At 34.0% G+C, this 21742-nt stretch overlaps 1 protein-coding gene across 12 annotated transcripts in view; it reads right to left on the bottom strand.

The window, feature by feature from the left end:
* Positions 1–21742, bottom strand: part of LOC145668327 (transmembrane protein 245) — an 81125-nt gene that overhangs the window by 34776 nt on the left and 24607 nt on the right. For all 12 annotated transcript variants that reach the window (XR_014128013.1, XR_014128014.1, XR_014128015.1 and 9 more), the window contains exons 6-10: positions 16610–16738; positions 14104–14271; positions 13403–13598; positions 6696–6880; positions 2923–3023 (exon numbers count right to left, since the gene is read on the bottom strand). Coding sequence is in view for 7 of the 12 variants with exons in the window: in XM_081736067.1 (XP_081592193.1) it covers positions 2923–3023; positions 6696–6880; positions 13403–13598; positions 14104–14271; positions 16610–16738 (779 nt within the window). In the remaining 5 variants the exon portion in view is untranslated. The remainder of the gene's footprint in view (positions 1–2922; positions 3024–6695; positions 6881–13402; positions 13599–14103; positions 14272–16609; positions 16739–21742) is intronic.

Genomic DNA, 21742 nt, shown 5'->3' with positions numbered 1-21742 from the left:
TGGGAAATTCAGTAAATGTCAGAAGATGTCAGTATCCGACTCTGACTTGCCGCGAAAGAGTAGCTTGCAAGATGGCGAATAACAGTCGGTTGAATGTCGGACAGAAGGTGAAAGATGTGCTTTTATGCAGAAGTAAAGAGTATAGTGGTAAAGACGTTTTCGTGGACATTTTAGTACAAGATGTACTCCTGACAAACAGAGCAGTTTGAAGTCCTGACTCTGTGTTGAAAAAGAATCTACGGAACCCATCAAGTGTTCACGCATCTGAAAACATTAAATCATTCGCGTGGCTTTGACACGAAGTCCTAGCAAATTAACAAGAAGCATGGGTGCTGAGTTAGGAATATCTCGTGGGTCAATTTAAAGGATTCTGAACTCTGATCTTCACTTGATCCATTACAAAATGACAGTTTTCCATAAACTAACGGCTGAGGTCAAGAGACGAAGGCTGCAGTTTGCTTCGTGATTTGTGGAACAAGATCACATTCTATGCAATATATGGTTTACCAACGAGGTGCACTTTCATTTAACTAGTGTGGTGAATAAGGAAAATGATTCATTCTGAGCAAATGGATATCCTTACATATTGCATGAAATTGAGAATTACGAAGAAAAGGTCAGTGTGTGGACAGCAATTTCAACCGACGGAGTCATCGGACCTCTTTTTTTAATTATTTACTATTTAAAAACACATTGTAATACAATAAACAAAGAGCAATATAAGAACATATTCGAGAACAATTTCATTCCTCAGTTCTTATCAACAGGTCCCTTTTACATGTTCAGTGTTTCATGTAAGATGGAGCCCACCCACCCAATGTAAATGTTGTTCTTGATATCCGTATGAGATGTTTAATGTGCGTGTAACGTTACATCGTCTTCCTAAACATCATGAAAGCGAAAGACAGTGCCGAAATCCGGATAGTAATCCGTATGATTCCTTTCAATTGAGGTTTTTGAAATAAAAGATATTCACAAGGAAACCTGCACATGTAGTAAAACTCAGGGATCTTATAGTGCAGTTGTGTGTTCAATTTCGGAGACCTGTGCCGAAGAATTATGACAAGTGTAAGGAACACATTCTGCACTTTCCACATGCATTAATCTGTGCTAGTTTGATGATAGACAATTATATAATAAACAAAACAAATAGCATGACATTTCGTGCGCCACTCTGAATATTCGTAAATTTATGCAAATATTTTAACTCTAGCTTAAATGCAAAAAGCACTAATTGTTTAAATTAAATAGGTCAAATCGGTTGTTTTCAAAGTCTACTTGAAGTTATTAAAATAGCCTCAAAACTTATTTTATTCTATCGAACAAATACACAAACTCTTAAATAAAACTAAATTAAATTAAATCATTCATTCACTTATTAACTCTTGAACTCGAGAAAAACTCTCTATTAATATACAGTAACACAAATCTCAGTATAACTCCACCTTCAGTCTGCTAAACTAACAGTACGTCACAATTGAAGTTTCTTTAAATATTATCTTTTTAAATTGTTTTTAAATCCAGCATCTCATAATCAAACACAACATTTAGATGAATCTGCTAAAACAGACAATAACACTAAAAACTAAAACACTCAATTATTAAACTTACATTCTTTTCATCACACTTTGTCTCTATATCGCACGAAATTCTGTAAATAATTAATCCAACATTTTAAATAAATTAAAAATCAACATCTGGAAGTTCAATTCCGAGTCAAAGCTTTCGTATTTCGTAATTTTCACAAAGAAACAGCTGACTAAGTACATTCAATGGCTTGTTGCCGAAGTTTCGTGTCCCTTTTTCAGAACTGAGGAAATATGAGACGTGACTTCAATTTAAGGTAGAATCCAACCCCGTAGTATGTTCAATGCATTACCACTAGGAACTGAATCCAGGAATCCGTACGCATCAAAGGTGTGCGCGGTACCCACTAGACTAGTGGGAAAGGCTTGGCTAAATAGAGTGAGTGGTGCTAAGCAATAAACAATATAAATAACCATACCTACTAAGCGTGTTTCAAAAGGTTTTTTAAGTATTGCACAGATATCCACCATATATCAAGTGCTGTAGTTTGGTATTCATAGTGTTGCTACAAGACAAGAAATTCAGGAAAACTAGATTTTTATGCTGTTATGAAATGTTTAACTGTCAACCCACATATTGTAAACATATACTGGAGTGTTTGGTCTTTTATCATATGCCAAGCCTAAAACTAAATAGAAAGTTCTCGTAACACAAGATTTGGTTTGTTGAATTAGAGTTTAATGTTTCTTTCAGCAGCGAGGCTTATATGAGACGTAGACCTATATTTGTTTTAAAGGCGGAATCCGTACCACAGTAATGCATTTAAATTTCCAGGCTTTCTCGCCAGGAATCGAACCTGGGACCTCGTACACCAAACGAACATGCGCTAGCTACTAGATCAGCGGGGATGGGGTATAGTATTTCAAATATGTTGTGAAGCAAAAGGAGAGCAAGATTAACAATTCATACAATGTAACTGGGAACATATTTGTTTCCATAATGTGACTTTTCATGTGAACTTGTACACAATAAAAATTTCTCAGTGTTTATGCTAAATTTTGTGCTTAAAACATACTTTTTAAAAATTTTAATAAAGAGTTATATGTTTTTAAGTGTCCTTTGTGATAATAACTGTTATTTATTTTTTAAAAATATTCCACTCAACAATTTTGTGAGAGGAAGACATGCGTTGTATTACGTTAATTCATAGACACCAACTATTGTTCTGCAACGTTTGACAAAGAAACCGTGCACTCCTAAAATAATACCAAAAATAAATTCTTCAGGCGTGACACCGATAAGTACGCTATTTATTTGCTCCGGTATGCGATATACACTCTTTGTTACATCTGTGTAGTTCTACATTAACCCTAATGATTATAATCTAATACTTACTTATTGCCATTTCCAGGACTAAAAGTTGAGATTAGTTCAACTGGTTTATACAAACTTCCACTGGAACTAAGCAGGTAAAAGAGTGCCGTCATAAACACCACCTGTAAAATTCAATAGAATATGAATCAAATCGTTGCTTTCCTTACATTCGTTGCTGCTTTTCATGTAATACTAAAGTGTTGCTGCTGGTGTTCTGTGTAGCTGTATTATTACCACACATAGTTCCAGGTTCAAATTTCGAAGAGGGTACACAATTTTCCGTGTGTATCTCGATCGTGATGCAGATGAAAAGTTAACTGAATTAGGCTGTTGAGTCAAGAAAACCTACAGTAATATCATTGTAAGTCGATACGGTCACCACTTTCTCAGTTTCATATATCCCATCTGTGTAGAGAACCCTTCATAGTTACCAGGGTTGGCAAAAACCATGGTTTTTATTTAAAAAACCGGTTTTTTTGGTTTAAACCAGGTTTTTTTGGTTTAAACCAGGTTTTTATGGTTTAAATGATTTGCCCTATATATTCATATCATATATGGACAGAAATAAGTTTGTTTCGCCTTGATGTTATGGATGGGGTCACATAAGCTTAAAGCGGAATAAAAACTGCTTCACGAGTTACATCCGAGAGAAATTGTCCTCCATTTGAACTCAGAACCAGGACTAATTGGCCACAAATGCGATACGTCTGCCGACTCATTCACTCACGAATCCTGATAATAATAATAATAATAATAAAAAGTCATACTGATCTTTACATGCTTCTTAATATAACTGTCAAGAGTCATTTCAGAAGGACAAAAAGATACAAGTGAAACCATTACACAGAATTACATATGAACAATTTCAAACTACTACGGAGTACAGAAGAACTAATTTAGTTCAAGTTAGTTAACAACAATTTTTATTGGTCCAAATTAAAGAAATACACCGACTTAATCTGCATATCAATAAGAAAAGTAATAAAGATACGAATTATTTGAATCCACTTTGGCTCAAACTCATTTATACATAAATAGATAGCAAAGATACTTATTTCGCTAAATGCCTCTCGTGGGGTCTGTATGACCCCCCCCCCCAACACACACACAAAAAGGACGGCATTTTCGATGTATTTTATCAATAGTAAACATTGGAACGAAACAATATTTAGAATTTTTCTTCGATTGCAATTACATAACAATAATAACAACTACAAAAAAATCACAAAATAAACTTGTAAAAAGAAGTTGCTTTTGTAGTATAATCTTTTTGAGTAATGAATGGGGAATTTAGGTCTGAATATAATACGAATAATATACGGGAGTGAAACGTGATAACCCACAAATGTGTGTTCATCAAGATTTTACAAACACTTACACTTTTACGAACATTTTTTTGTTTTTTGGTTTAAACCAGTTGTTTTTTTTTAAAAAACCAGCTGGTTTAAACCTTGGTTTAAACCATGGTTTAAACCAGCCAACCCTGATAGTTACATTATTATAAATATAAATTATAATTCTATCACTGGGCTAGAACAAAAACAATTTTGAAGACTTGTATTTTTTGCTTATAGGAAATGAAGTTAGTGTGCTTGTCTTCCTACTAAAACATAAAACATTAATGTTGACTGTTTTACAACAATACAGAAAGTGAAAACACTTTAGGTTGACATTACTATTTCAGGTTCCATCTTGAGAATTACAATATGATTTTCGCTTTTCAGTTGCTGTTATTTTCAAGATAGAACTTGAAATGGGAAAAGTAGAGACAGCCTGAAGTGTTTTCACCTTTTCTATTGTATTATAACAAGCAACATTAAACTTTTATGAATTAGTAGGAAGACAAGCACACCAATTTAACTTCATATAAGTGAAAAACAAGTCTTGTTTCCACAACTTTTGAAGCACGAAATATTTACTTATTTTTCTTAAGAAAATAGAATCCACGGATAGGAAAAATGACACCTACAAGTTTCCCCAGTTAGACAGTGCATTAGGTGAGTTTGAAATAGTTGCAAGCAACCAACCAAACAGTAAGGAAAAGTTTTGTCTCCCAGCACATAAGGAAGGTTTTTTAATCTCTTAGCACACAATCTCTTACGAATTCAAAGATATTACTACTGAAATGGAAGTGTGTATATATTAGTAACGTTACGCACAATGGAAAACAAACTAAGTATGTTTTTAAGTTTATGACATAAAGAGTTTTTTAAATCATGATGATATAATTATCCTTTGCTCTTGACTGATTTCAATTTCAAGCACTAGGAATGTCAATGATAAACTTTAAAGAAAAAAAGACACTTTAAAAAAAATCCACATAGGATAATACTTGCAAAGGCTATCGTGGAACAAAGGGACGATAAACAAATTAATGGTATTCCTGTATCCCGTACCTCAAATGGCAGAAGCTTCCTACAATGTAAATGCAGTTTAATGATACAGTAGCTGGGTCTGGTATACAGTGTGTCATTGCAAGTTAAATTTGAACATGTTGAGCACTGGGAGTGTGTGTGTGTTGGGGGAGGGGGATTAAAGAGATCAAAATATACCTGGGTATACTAATTTGTTTCTATTTTTTTCTTTCCACATCCTACAGTTATGCCTTATTGTTTAACTGAGGCAGGGGAATCAAATCTGAAACCATAACCACCGAGAGCAAATATTAATCATCTGACTTCCATGTTACTAGTTAGTACATTAATAACTATATTTCCACTGAAATTATGATACCTTTCTAGTTAACAAGCAGTGAACATCTGAAGTTAGTGAGAGTGAGCAGTGAACATCTGAAGACAAAAATGCAAATTTTGTTTCCTTCTTTATAGTGGCGTCATAGTGTAATAACATTAGTCACGGTTAAGAGCGTGGAGTAGCAAGAAATCACGCAAACTTAAAAGATATTAAAATTAATCAATTTCGTTTGAAAATACATTTTGAAAGACGAAATCACTAACAGTTCGTGATTATTGCATCTTACATACATATATTTCATCATCTTCGTTGTCTACAGCAATGGTATTTCATCTTTTTTTTCTCCATATCGCTAACGATACGTTTCCATTCAAGCCCGTACCCTTAATTTATGCTATCCTTTATTTAAATTATAGGAATTGATACATACATGTATATATAATTTTTTGCCAATTAATTAAATAACTCACGTTTACTATAACAGGAGAATTATGTTATAAATTTAGGTTACAGTTAGCATGGAATAAGTATTATACTTTCGTATAATATATTATTTATATAATTTTACATACTCCTAAGAAGTCTTTGTGTATCTCAGACTGAATACCATTGGTCTGGAGCACAATCTCCTTATAAGTGTTAGGAATTAAAGAACAAGGACTACAGACTACTATTACTGTGAAAGTATCAGATGTATGCTAACATATAAAAAAAGCATGAAAGAAAAGAAACAGAAACTAGGTACCTATGAATTTGCTGATTGGTTTACTCGTTCTAACATGATGTTAAGAATGTGTGGCTTGTTCTATATTATTATTTAGTTAGTAACTGATATTTAGAAGTGCTACAATAATATCTTATAACTATTAAAGTTAATTATAGAGCTGAAACGCAAACACAGTTATTATTACTAGAATAAAAGCAGTAAAATGTGTGAAACGGCTACCGGTACGGATTCACGTAATTCTTACTAGATTTAATAAAGGCAAAATTTTAACAATAAGTACAAAATTATTATAAAACTATATACTACACACACCAGACGGTATGAGTTTCAAGAAGTTCAAAAAAGAAGTTTTACAACGCTGTTCAATACTAACCATATTGATAACGAAGTTCAGCAAAGCTGTACCTCCACCAAATAATAATGATAATAAGGATGTAACTGCGTTGAATGCTAACGTGAGATTCCCTTTTAAAAGATTCCATACAGATTCTAGAACAGACATAAGAGTTCCCACATTTTCCTGTGCAAAATTTATGAGGCCTCCAATATTTAAAAGTTCTGAAACAAAAACAAAATAAATGTAGTATTTACTCAGTTTAAAATGTTATCTAAATAAAACCACTTACAATAAATTCATATACATATTGCGTTATTTTTCTACTTCGAAAACTATACAATAAAACAAACAACGAAAAAATGGCTAAATTCACTTTTAGTTTCTTGTTAAAAGTATTTCATCAATAAAAATTTGTTAAAAAATTACAGTTATTTTGTTATTCATACTGTAGCAGGAAAGAACTTAAGAAGCAAATCTTTAAACTTTATATACATATCCTCATCAACTAATGGAAATACGATAGATGTCTAGGTTAGCAACGGTCAGGCAAACTTAACACTACAATGCTGGGCTGTTGGGTGAACTCAATACTACGTGAGGAGCAGCAGAACGGCAGTGTTTAGTGAACTGAGCAGACAGTGATACTGTAAAAATAGCGAGCTCTCTGATTTCCAAAGCGGGCAAATTGTTGACGTTCGGTAAATTTAGCAAACGTAGAGGAAGCCGCGAGTGTTCAAGGTGGTGGTGACTGCCTAAAATCTCAAGGCAAAAATCACAATGGCGAAGAGGAATAGTGGTCGGAAGAAAACCCTTAGTGATACGTACCACCGAATATTAAAGCGGATTGTTATTCAGAATCGTCGTGGGACTGCGGTACAAGTGACTAAGAAACTCAAGCTGCACCTCCTACAGGCTGTGTTGACAATTAAAGTCCGCTGCGAGTTACATAACATGGACAACACATGGGTGAAACTGCTGATAAGAGGCCATAACGCTTCAGCACGACACCAATGGTGACAGGCATGGACTGCTGATGACTGGAAGCGTGTGATGTGATCGGATGAGTCATTGTTCATCTCATTTCAAACCATGGACGTATTTATATGTGGTGAACGCCTAACCGTGAAATACGGCCGCGGCTCTGTGACGTTATGAGCCGCAATATCTTAGCTTTCAGTAGGTAATGTGGTGACATTTACCGGTGATGTGACTGGCCGTTTTTTAAGTTGCCATTTTAGGGGACCATGTGCTCCCTAAGGTTCAGATGTTTCCAAGTGATGACGCCATATTCCAGGAAAATGCATATTCACACAACTAGAGCTGTTGCGGCGTGGTTCGAGGAACATCAACATGAAGTTGAACATCTCCCCTGGTCCACCCAATCATCGGGCTTAAACATAATTGAACATCTGTGATCTGTTTTGAAGACACGGAGCCGACGCAGATTTCTCGCATCTATCCTTTCTCGCGGAACTGAGTGATGCACTGCGCGTGAGATGGTGTAATATTCAACTTGCTACCATTCAAGACATCTATGAGTCCACGTCACGTCGCATCAGATCTGTTCCAACACTATATTAATCTGGTAAATTGCAATTTTTAAAGACGTGAAATTAACAAGGATCTGTATATTTCATCTGCTGCATGACCATACTGAAGTGAAAAAACATAGCTCAAGATTCACGAGGGTGTATAATCGATTAGTCTTTCTCAAAACACTGATGAAATAATAATAAACAATGGCAACATGTATGTATATAAATAATTAATACTTGTTAACTTACTAAAGTTAAGATTTGATGTCGAAATTACGATACAACTACTTATGTGTTAGAATCTTGATTCAAGTATTTTCATACGGGTTTTAGCGTTCTAATTCAACATGGTTTGTGCAACGCAATAAAAGCAATCTTGCTAAGCAAATACAATATGTACTAAAGTTGCACTCAACTTTCAAGTTGTGTTTTTAAGTGAACAGAAACGAATATAATACTGCAATTTGTAGTCATTAAAGAGCTATAAAGATCAATGATCTTGTTGTGTCTTTTGTGTGATTTAATTTTGCTAAATTTTCAATGAATATCTACTGTCACCTTCTGATATTCCACAGCTCGGAATGGATTAAGATTTTATGAGTTTTGGAATTTGTTGGAATGTCAATTGAGGGTCTTGTCTTTTTGTTTCTACTCCATTTCTTCACAATTTCAAATTGTAAACCATAAACCCATTGATTTAGTGTATTAAATGATGACATTATCTTTTTGTTTCTATTTCTTTGTTTTACAAATACAAATTTTTAACAGTAGTTTTACACTTAAAACAGTAGCAATTGTTACGAAATGAAATAAGAACAAGAAACCAAGAACTTTAGTCAACATATACGAAAGACATTTCCCTCTCTTTATTATCCTGTAGCTGGTGCACACGCCTTCAGGGCAGAAAACCTAGGCTGAATTATCGGTGGAAGCTCATGTGGTTCGGGATTAGGATTAGGAATTAGATTTCTGGGCTCTCGGCATCTACAGTCATTTAGCCCGTTACGTATATGAGGGATGACGTCTCTCAGCGAGCACCTATCCGATGAAAGGGTAGAAAGAAAGGATTGGGAAAGGAAGGAACTGGCCTGGGACCATTATGTTAGGTTCCATCCCGGTATTTGCTGGTATGAATTAGGGAAATCCAGGAAAATCAAGATGGCTAGCCTGAAAAAGCTGTTACACTTTTCTGATCGCTCGCATCAAAGGCGAGAGTGTTAGTAACTACGCAACGTAGGGCCACTCATGTGGTTCGGATTCAACGATAAGCTGCAGGTCTTTTCATAAAATGTCGGTATTGAAAAGGAGCGTTAAAGAGGAAGGTAGTCATCTTAGAATAATTGATAGATACTCTAGGATGAATACTTAAATTATAACACTATAGTTTCAAGGCGGTTTCTCTCCTCCTCAATGCAACTTTTTCAGCTGTGTTAATCAAATTATGACATGTTGATGTGATTTTTTTCCATTCTGGAAAAAAACAGTAATTCGAAGAAAATACCTTTTACGAAGAAAATCTGAACAAATTCATTACCCACTTCCATATGATGTGTAAAACTACTAAAACCGCTGCAGGGCAGAAAAGAGTTTCACAAATGTCTGAGGTGCTGGAAACATATTAATTATACTTTAATTAAAAATATCTTAATAATAGCAAGTTCAATCTCAAACAATGTCGAGACATTTACCATACAACTGTTTTACAAGAGAAATATTTTAGCTACTTTATCCACCATAATATGAAATTGTGAAATGAACTGGTACAGGTTTTAATGTTAGAAAATATTTTATTTGAATAACGGGTATTTTCGGAATGAAAACCCCATCAACATGTCACAGAGGATGAAAGGTTAGATGTTTGGTCTCTTTAATATTCACTTTATCTAGTTTGTAGCTTTGCTTATCACAACAACCTGTAACACCAACCAAATCCTAACGCTCAGTTGCAGTTGGCAATAAAAATCATCGAAAACTCCACAAATTTGAGTCATACACAAGACAGAAAAAAAATGTAATTATTCTTCATAGTTAAAATGTGTACGTTGTGAAATAATACAAAATTCATTAAAAACTCCTTCATGGTAAAATAACAAGCGTTCTTGTCTTTGATATGAGAGACCCGAGCTCGATTCTTAATGGCAGTATACAAGGTTCGGATTTCACATTAATCTATAGATTTATGTCTATAGTCTTGATGTTGAATGGAAAGTTAAACTTGAAACCATTAACCAGATTCAAATCTATCAGGCAGATTCACAGACAATTTTAAGTCAGTCGTTTAGACTTTCCTCTATTTTGACTGCATAGTGTAATTATAATCATAAACAAAAGAATTTTACAAATTTGCACGATGAGGGAAATAAACTTTCCTATCATCTGCGTTAAAATCACACACACACATTGCTAGGGCATACAATCTACATAATGTAAAATTTATCTTTCTTTTATTTCATTGTTTTTTACTATAAGCAGTACTACGTTAATACCTTACCTTGGAAAAAGCTAATACCTCCATGGCCGATAAGTAAATACAAAGAAAAGAGAAAGAAGAAAATACTGTTATTTCATTAGCAACGCACTATAGAATCACACCACGAAAATTTAGAGAAATTCTCCAATTAAATGACAGACTAGTACATGAGTTCAATAAAATTAGCACTAATAAGACATCCTTCGTTTCAATTTTACAAATCATCTTCCTAGTAACTGGGTATTTAACTTTGTTTTATACTTTACAGATTTGCTTTAAGTGAATCATGACTTGGAATGAAATAGCGCTCCATTCATACTCTTGTAAATTACTTTTTTCGCTCTTCTTTTACACGATCATCAGATCAATTGGCCTCGAACTCAATAATTAAACACGAGAGCTAAAAGTCGATAACAAGTCTGAGCGAGTCTCAATGAGAAAAGTGAGCCTGGGCCCTTAGCGGGCGCGAGCCCAATGAGGTAAACGGATGGGGAGTTAGCGAGCACGAGCCTCACTTGAGGATAGCGAGCACGATTTTAAGCCTCATTATGATTACTGAGTTTAAGCCCCTACGATGATTATGAGAATGTGCTCGATTCTAAAATGACCGCATCTGTTGTATGGATTCATTAATGTCTTCCCGAAAATAATAATAATTGCAGAACACATTCCGAAAGAATTTTCTGTGCAAATATATTTTTCTGTAAATTGGTTACTAAATGTGTTCATATCATATAATTAACGTCTTCATCGTTAACGTATTATCAACGTAAACCATTTGAAAGAAGCAGTCATAGCAGAGGCAAGCCAGAAGGGGAAAGAAATGCAAAACTTCCAGCTGTTCTCGAAGCACTAAAAGCATTTATATCAAGTTAAAACGGTGTAAAACCAAGACTATGAAAAAAAAAAAAAAAAAGTTGATGCAAGAAGAGTAAAAGAGAATAAACAGAATGCGTAATTAGGAATTACTAATAAGGCCACTATAACAGTCAAAGTTTACAAGAAAAATATTTGGTAAACCACTGTTAACCTCAGCTGAAAGTAAGCATAAGAAAAAGATAAAAGCCAAAACATATAAACACACAGACACAGAGAAGGGGAAGAGAGAGAGGAAATAAGTTTCTGGAAGATTCTAAAAATGTTGGAGAATAAAACAAAATATCTATGTCGCACAAGCAAGTAAGCCATTAGCTTTAGTTTAGAGCAAAGATAATGAATTTTGTGTAAACACATTTCTTCTTAAATTCATACATTCAGAGATCCTACATGTCTCTGGTTTCCTTCGGGATGTCCAAGGATTGTGATAACTAATAGGAAGCTATCAGTTACAGTCCACGGTTGTCATCATTAATGACTTTGGTAGTAAACATGTTAATCACGGATATTCACTGAAACATGCACTGTTTAACGGCCGGAAATCTTCACAGACTGTGTTCCTACAGTTATTATGTTAATATTCATCTTATTTAACTTATGAATGTGTAAAATTATTTGTAAATATTTTACACAATTACTAAGGTCTATAAAACTTTACTAACAACATGCAGTCAGTTTCTATCTCCCTCCCTCTTGAAATCCAGATCTCTCTACAAAACGGAACAGCATATACATCCAATGAATGAAGTAACTGCATTACGAATAGAGTTAGGTGAAAAAGGCAATTAATACTCCGTTACAGGATGATTCTAGTTTTCGACTTTATTCTGATTTAAGATTACTAGTTCAAACCAACACCCGGACCATAACCTGACAAATACGTCTAGGGTCATCTTTTTCTATTCTGAACAAGGAACATTTGATATTTGGGTGGCGTAATAATTACCGTTATCACATAAGAGTCATAAATTGAACGTTTGCCTGGTTTTTCCTTTATATTCTGTTAACAAGAAGAGTTGAGTTGAGTTGATTTTAGTTTAGCGTCCCTTTCAGCAGCGAGGCTATATGAGACGTGGACCTACTTATTAACGTGGAATCCGAACCACATGAGCTCCCGCCGGGAATCGAACCCGGGTCTCCCACGCCAAAGACGCGTACGCTAATGTTAACAAGAAGAGAAGTTAGTAATCTGCTTTAGTGCACTGATGAACAAGACAACTCCGTATACGAAGAATTATACTCGTTATCAAAATGCAAATTAATTGATTTCCTAATAGAATTCTTTTTAACACGTATAGCAGACTAAAACTCGACAAAAAATTAAAATTTCCGCATATTTTTCAGTTTTCAACAATCGTATCAGAAAAATCGTGAACAATCTTCATTTATTTATTTTATTTACAACTCAACAAAATCAACTCATTATATACTACCGTAAAACAACCAGCCACATAAAGTTAAATAACACTCCTGAGAATTGTAGTTTTACAATACTTTCAATTTTTATTTTCTCGAAATCTATTTGCTTGATACTACTATTACTACTACTACGGATTAAAAAAAATAACATGCAAGAGCACAGGTTAAACTACTTGATCTACTCAAAGCTTCTACATTATTTTTTACTCGCATTTTCAAACAATGGCAACCAAAAAAATGTACCAAAGATCTAAATCATTCTTTTCTTTAATATTATGATGCAAATAGCAAATTAATCAACACAACGTGTAGAACTGGAAAATTCCACATCATCCATGCTTTTTCAACATTGATACAAATTGTATTTAATAACCATTAGTTTCACGACTTCAAAAAAATATCTTACAAGTACGAAATTGTATACTAAAAGAAAATCGAAATACCTGGAGTCTTCTGAATTCCATCAACTAAACTTTCCCAACTAGAAAATACAGCAGTGTTCGCCACTTTGGGACCTACCACACTAGAATCAATGTTTGATACCATCCACGCTTGGTATACTTTATCCCATAAATCCAGTACTTGCATTTCCAGTTGAGCAGCTTTCACTTCGTCTTCCTCTTTGATAACACTACGAACCTATAATTAACATATTTATTAACTACTAATACTAGCATTAAACCGAATTACTTTTTTTCTTTCTTTTTTTTAAAAAAAAAAAAAAAACTTGAGCTGTATCTTGTTTACCAGTAATATTTGTAAATAAATAGCACGCTTTAATTCTATAAGCTTTCAGGACCATGAACATAATGGAATATAATGCAATATCTATCGCATTACTTAATAAAATACGCCAACAAGTATTTATCATTGCAAAAGAAGTAACACTAACGTCTATAAACGGAATTTAAGCCTCATACATTACAATGATTCTAATACTGAGCAACATTGTGCGTCATTTTTCTTTCTTTCTTTTTTCTTTTTTTAATTTTATTTTAATGTACTATACATTGTATTGAATCTTTATCTCCAAGTAAAACTAGAATCACATGGAACAATTTCGTAATTTAACCGCAACAAAATTTATACAACTAACATTGGAGGCATATGCAGTAGTTCAATAAAAATGAAAAACACACGCTACCATATTAGAAATTCCTTCTCGTCCATATAAGTAAGCCTTGTTAAGCATAGATTCAACCATTTGTTCCCAACCTTCAGGCAACAGCTGACGGAATTCTGGATTCTGAACAACGGTATTATTTATGAGATTACTTCCAACCATCACCAAGTGCCTCCCTTCAGCATAGATCTTAAATAGAAATAAATAAAAGAGGACTAAAGTAATTTCTTCGTTATACATTTTTAATTGAAATAAAAAACAGAAATTAAATACAATGAAGCTACTTTCATGGTTAGGTTCTTTACAACCCAATTATCATTATACGATAACTTCAATACGTGAATGCTTCTCATTTACTGATAACATTTCAAATGAAGTACCCACTGACGCTGTAATTTAGCAATACATGATTAGTATCTTGAAAACCAGAACTGTAAATTATTCAGTAAAATACCGATGAATTATTAAAGGTTTTAATTATGACCTCCTGTCATTTAAAATCATGCATTGAAGACTTCCTTTCTTATTTATAAATATTATTTATTTCTGAGTTATTATGCTATAGTAGATAGCACTCTCCCTGGTGTGGAAGACCTGAGTGTGATTTCCAATGGAAAAATATATAATTGAAATTTCTCACTCAATTGTAAATCTATGTTCCATCTACTCCCTATTACCAAAAAACATTCTGAATAAGTAAATAAAATAATACAACACATAACTTCAGCTATAATTATGTTACACAAACTGAAAATGCGAAACAACAAAATAATCTTAATTTATTGAATTTTCAAAAAAAAAAAAAAAAATCATATTCTCTATTTACGTAAGTTACGTCAGCTAAAATTCGCCAGAGAGTTCACCAAGTAAAGACGAAATTTTAAAATTTCTATTTACGTAAGTTACATCAGGTGAAACTTGTCAGAGAGTTCACGAAGTAAAAACGAATTTAAAATGGGGCGGCGAGAAAATTGCGAAATGAAAAATTTCAATTTTGCACTGTCAAAAATGTTAAATTCAGATGAGCGATATGTTTAAATTTCCATTATACAAGAAGACAGTACAAAATTGAGTATCTTCAGTTTCCATTACTCTATCCATAACCTTCCAAATTTCATTCTAATTAGTGAACACACTGACGACTTCAATCATTAGGTAAGATTGTTAAGTAAATTTCACTTATTTAGATACAAGACTTTTACCCTATTTCAATATTTCACATGGATGCTTGGGTAGGGCTCCACCGTATAGCTAACGCAGCCAATAGGTTCCCAGCCAGCTTCCTTTGTATTGAAGTAAGGCATCTGATGACTTCCACTCTCCTAACAAGCCATAAATAGCACGTGCATGGGGTTTTGGTCACGCGTTGTCGTCATTACTTAAAATTTCATAAAAGCTTAGATATTTTACTGATTATTTGTAGAGGTAAGTTTGTGAATATATAGGTAGGTATTTTAGTCTCTTTGCCTGCCAGAGCTAGGTGTGGACAATTAGACAAGTAAGGCAGGGATTGGGTGGCCATTTACTTGCATACGTTAATCATTATTCACCTGATATAAGACATTCTGTCATATATAGACAAGAAACCACACTACGATTGTTACCTGTTATTCTTATTCGAAGTCTTGACGAACGCTAAAGTACGGTTACAAATAAACTATGTAAGGTAAGTAAACATAAATAACAAAAATGAAAATAACAAAGAAACTTGATTATAAAACTAATTTCTTTACAGTCTATAATATACAGCGGAGAGAGTGGGCTGGTGAGAGTACAAATTGAAAACATCACTCTTTTCTCAAAAGTTCACGAGTTGAGTTGATTTGGAGTTTAACGTCTCTTTCAGCAGCTGGGCTATATGAGACAGGACCTACTGATTAACGTGGAATCCGAACCACATGAGCTCCCGCCGGTCAGAAGTTCACGAGGAAGACTATCCTTGAACTGAAGGGATTGCTTTACATCCATCTCATGTATTAATGGAACGTGGGTCATACCAATAGTGTGCCGCTTTCTTTGAAGAGGATGGCTTGCTTAACTTTTATCAAGAGAATTAAGGGAACAACTTTAGCATCATGGTAAGGGCTCTCTCTTCATGTGCTTGATCGCAAATTTAAATCATGTTGGGGTACAATGATTTGAATACAAACAGAAGTAGTGATTCCAATTCTTCTGTAATAGTAAGAGCTATTCATATAACATCGTTGTGACAGAAAGATGTGAATCACAATAACATTGAATGAACTTTGACACACGTAAAATTTAGATTTAGAGTTAGATGCTCCACAATGACTGTACATCATGAAGTGCAAACTAGTTTTTCTGAACGAAAATTTTACGTAAGGTTAAGTCCACCTAAAGCAGGTCATAAATTTGGGCAATTAATTGGATTCTTAGATAAGTGAATTCTTCCCTTTATACGAAATAAAAACAGTGACACGTGATAAACATAATAATAAGTATGAAGACTGTGTTTAAGAATAAATAATAATACAATAATACTAATTTACTGTACAAAGAAACATACCTGTACAGACATAAAGATAGTTCCTAGGATAGTTAACAATAGAACACAAAGTATCACTATAATGCTGGCTGCTGTATCAATTGAACTCTCTAATGAACTTGCCGTTCTTTCATTCACGGAAGACATTACCTGAAAAAGTGAAAACATAGCGCTCATAAGAACAGTATCTCTAAAATGAAATACCGACATTTGTATTGGATTCTTCTCAAGTTATTAATGGATTCAATTAACGGTGATGACATTGTGTACCTATATCATCCTTTTAGCCTATTGATTTATATGAGGCATTATTTTTGGTTCCTTTGAAATGAACTGCTGGAATTTTAATTATTTGATTTTACTGATTTCTTCTTCCAAGCATGTTAAATGTCTCTTGCTTGCTTTTTTAAAAATGAATTTGCATTCTATAGAGGACTCTTTTTGATTCAAAGGCCAAGGAGATAAGAAAAAAATCGAATTGTCCAAAACATGCATTGTTAAATACCTAAAATCAAGCGAATAAAACTACTGCAAATAAAGAAAAACAAACAAAACTAATATGCAATAGGCTTTACCCTTAAGGCAGAATATTATTTGTCTAATCCAATACCGCGAAAAACAAACATTTACTTGCACATAAATTAAGCCACACGTAAGACGGAAAACATTTATTACATGCACACCAAATTAACATACAAGGGCAAAAACATGAATAACAACCTTCATTATCTGTTTTCACTTAATGACGTTAGTGATCTTTGTTTTCTTTCAACGGTTAACACAATCTTACATTTCATTTAACGCGTGAAGTACGTCATTAGTAATATATGGTTAACGTTCAATAAAATCATCTTAAATTTTCAACCATTAACTCTTTCGGAATTTATGATATATATAGTAAACCATATCACACGTGTTTATTGTTTTAAATCGCTAATTTAACATCTATTACGGCTGAATTTTTTTTTTTAAATTATTGTTCAGTCGTACATTTGCGAAACAGGTCTCTGTCGCATGTATTTTGAGAAGCTTGTCAAGTTGGTGGGAGTCGTGGTGTGATCTGTTTGGCGTTCAGAAGAACAACGCAAAAGGCTTATATTGTTCTCTCGCAAATGCTGTCTTAAAAGTTTTATGGGATCCAAGAACACATATATATATGTCGTCGACATGACCATTAGACAGAGTGCACGTGTTATAGCTTCATTCCTCCTCCTTCTATCCCCTCCCTGACCTACAATTTCTTTATCATTATTTACTTTAAGTTAAAAGGCACTGGTCGTCAGTTTCAAATCCACTCTTATAAACATAAAGGAAGAAGGTTCAATTGATTCTATTTAGAAAAAAAAATCTGTTGGTGGTAAAATGTAAACGATGAAGAATAACCTTTTATGTTTTATTTTAATCACTTCCTCATGGCTCTACAGGGTGAAAAATCTTTCGGTATCAAAACCCGTCACGCTGAAGTGCAGTAGGGTTTTTTCTTGCTTTGATCAACGAAGATGCGAATAATAATAATAATAATAATAATAATAATAATAATAATAATAATAATAATAATAATAACAACAAGTGCCATTTGTCGGAGTTCTTTCGTTCACCGCAAATAATGAAATAGCTTTACAACGACCTCCCTCCGAACTTTCCAATCCCCTTTTATGATATTTCTTCGATCAAGATGGGCCTAAACTTTCAAAAAAGTGATTTTTTTTTTCAGAAAAAAATCCCAATTTTCCTCGCATTCCCCTTTCCACGTATATGATGCGAATAGTACCGTTTGGAAGGTTGCTTTATTCTAAAGAGAATGAGGTATCCAATGATCCTAGGATAAATAGTGATGATGCACTTGCTGCTTGACTGAAAGTCTAAAATTTATCTTAAAAAAATTCTAAAATCCCAAAAAGGTTAACGAACCTTCAGAGAAGGTTGGCAAATGTTCCTTTTTTTATTTCATCTTCGTTATCATTATCACATAGTGTTTCTTCTATCATTCTTTCCTACAGGTGCATCTACAGGTAGATAACTGGAAACCAGTTGAAACTAAATATTTCTATTTGCTATCGGCCCAACACTAAAAATTCTTGTACTATAAATACTTAGAATTATCCAAACAAGAGATTAAAAAGTTTTCAATACAGCTTTCAAGGTAAATACATTTTTGTTCAATTTATCCACTATTTTGAATTATCGAAGTTCGAATTATAAAGAGTCCGCTGTATATAAATTTAGTATTATTTAAATATTAAATTACTATTTAGTAAATATTAAAATTATACGAAACATGTTAGAAAAGTAATGAAACTGATTTTCTGTTAACAATGAATTTTATTACAAATCAAGGTTATCAAGGTCACCCCATACGACTATTTTGGTACCTCACACAACTCCCCTTCCATTATAAAACAAAGAACCTTGATCCAATATGGCGATTATGAATCGAAAGTACTCTGACATATCCCGAGATATATCGGTGCAACTCAGAAAGGCTGACACTTTGTCCGTTTCAGAGAAGGAAGAGCGCTTCAGGATTATTTGACTCGCCCTGTATATTATGTCCTCTGTAGATTGCTTTCAGTAAGTACCTAACAATATTTTTTTTTATCTCCCTAATAGGAAATTGTGCGCTCTTTCAAATTATATCTATATCAATGTTCTACGCTTTGACAGAAAAAAGATACAATGATTATGATAAATGAATGTATACAAGTTTCCGAAATTGACTATCCCACTCCCGGCAGATCATTCATGGATTAGAAGTCCTTGATGTCATTTTACACCACATTTTCGAAATTCTCATCAAATTTACAGTCAGTAAGGTTAATGTCAAGATTTTCGCTTCAATCATGCCCTGGTATTGCTTAATTTTAAAGAATGCTATCTTTTATGTTATGTTCTTTAGGCTGAAGGAGACGAATGATTAATTGAAAGGGAATAATTATGGAAGAACTGGTAGGGTGAGAATGTAGGAGGAAACGGAAGAACCGTGAAAAACCCATGAACACGAAGTTACCAACAACAAATTCACACGGCCTAGAATCGAACCAGGGAGCCTTCACAGTAGAGGTGACTGCTCTATCATTGGGCCACCATGCCCCCTTGCCTAAAAGTGTGATATATCATTCCGTTCTTATACAATATCATTCACAAAACCTTCAAGCACGGTCTCTCAAAGACTTGACAAAATAAAGTTAAAAAAAAAAAGAGCTTTGTTTAAAGAAAGAAAAAAAAAATGAGGAAACTTCGGACGAGTTCCCTATAAGCGCTATGTACCAAGTTCCACGACAATTTGAGTTGAGTTGAGTTGATTTTGAGTTTAACGTCCCTTTTCAGCAGCGAGGCTATATGAGACGTGGACCTACTGATTAACGTGGAATCCGAACCACATGAACTCCCGCCGGGAATCGAACCCGGGCCTCCCAAGCCAAAGGCGCATACGCTAACCGCTTAGCCACGGAGGAGCTCCACGACAATTTGAGATGGAAGGGTGGACATAAAGTTAGATAATTTTAAGTGAACTGACACATGTTTCTAAAATGTTACTGTTGTGAATTTTGTTACAATTAAATTGCTACTATAGTAAGAACTCGCTAACCTGATTCACATATCCATAATGTTTCTTTGAAGGTCAATATTGAGATAATTTCCGAAATAAGCACGCTGCTTCTGAAAATTCTGCTTTACAATCTAAAATTACATGACTCACTTTAAATCCATTTTTTTACACACAAAATATAAACCAATGTTCATTGCCTTAACTTCTTTGTGATGTTCTCTTTACATCTTACTACTTACTTATTATACATTAAATATATATTAATAACAACGTTATTTAACGGTAACTTTATCTTGGGCCAATCCATGCAAAGTAATCGAAAAAAAAAATTGCCGCTCGACCTTTTCAAAAAACTCTATTTTTATCATGAATGTTTATCCTATATCAGGGTACTTCAAAACCACAATTAATTATTTTACACAACATCCCATGGCGACACAACGGCTGCCGCCATTTTGCGTTTTTTCGATTTTAGGCGTTTACGTTGTTTCGAATATCTCAGCATGTATTTGTCCTAAAAAATTGAAAATTGCTGGGCGTCTCCAACTCGTGCAGAACTAAAATTTTGAGCTCTTAACATTTTTGCCTAAAACGATTTGAAGGGGGTGAAATCAGGGCCTACAATAGCAACATTTTTGGACATTGTAAACATGTTTGGGAAGTGGAAACAACAGATATAGAAGTCCGAATTTGTGTGTGCATGTAGTCCGGGGTCATAAGTTAATATACAAAAATTTGCAGACCTGTAGCTGCTCCCAAAGGTCTGAAAAAAATCGTAAAGTTGGGGAATTATGCCAATTTAGACTTATTTCACTGTCCAATATCTCCAATGGGCCTGGATTAAAAAAAAAAAATTAAAAAATCTGAAATTTTGGTAATAGTTAGTCCTTTAGTATACTATAACACACAACGAAACGCGTTTTGTGTTTTTGAGCAGAAGGGGGTCAAAGTATTAAGTAATGACGTCATACTCTAGGAGATGTTTTGTTCGTAAAATCTTTTTTGGACATTGAAAACATGTTTGGGAAGAGGAAACAACTTACGTAGAGGTCTGAATTTGTGAGTGCATGTATTTCGGGGTCATAAATTAACACACAAAAATTTATAGGCCTGTAAATTTCTTTGACCCCCTTCTGCTCAAAAACACAAAACGCGCTTTGTTGTGAGTTATGGTATACTAAAGGACTAACTATTCCCAAAATTTCAGATTTTTCTACCCAGGCCCATTGGAGATACTGGACAGTGAAATATGTTAAATTGGCATAATTTCCCAACTTTACGATTTTTTTCAGACCTTTGGGAGCAGCTACAGGTCTGTAAATTAGTGTGTATTAACTTATGTCCGCGGACAACATGCACACATAAATTCAGACCTCTACGTCAGCTGTTTCCTGTTCGCAAACATGTTTTCAATGTCCAAAAATGTTGGTACTACAGACACTGATTTCACCCCCTTCAAGTGGTTTTAGGCAAAAATGTTAAGAGAACAAAGTCTAGCTCTGTACGAGTTGGAGACGTCCAGCAATTTTCGATATGTTAGGACAAATACATGCTGAGATATTCAAAACAACGTAAACGCCCAAAATCGAAAAAAAAAAAAAAAA

Source organism: Thermobia domestica, chromosome 13, assembly GCF_964235325.1.
Source record: "Thermobia domestica chromosome 13, izTheDome1.hap1.1, whole genome shotgun sequence".
Lineage (NCBI taxonomy): Eukaryota > Metazoa > Arthropoda > Insecta > Zygentoma > Lepismatidae > Thermobia > Thermobia domestica.
Note: the sequence above shows the minus strand (reverse complement) of the source record. Positions and strands in the feature narration are given on the sequence as shown.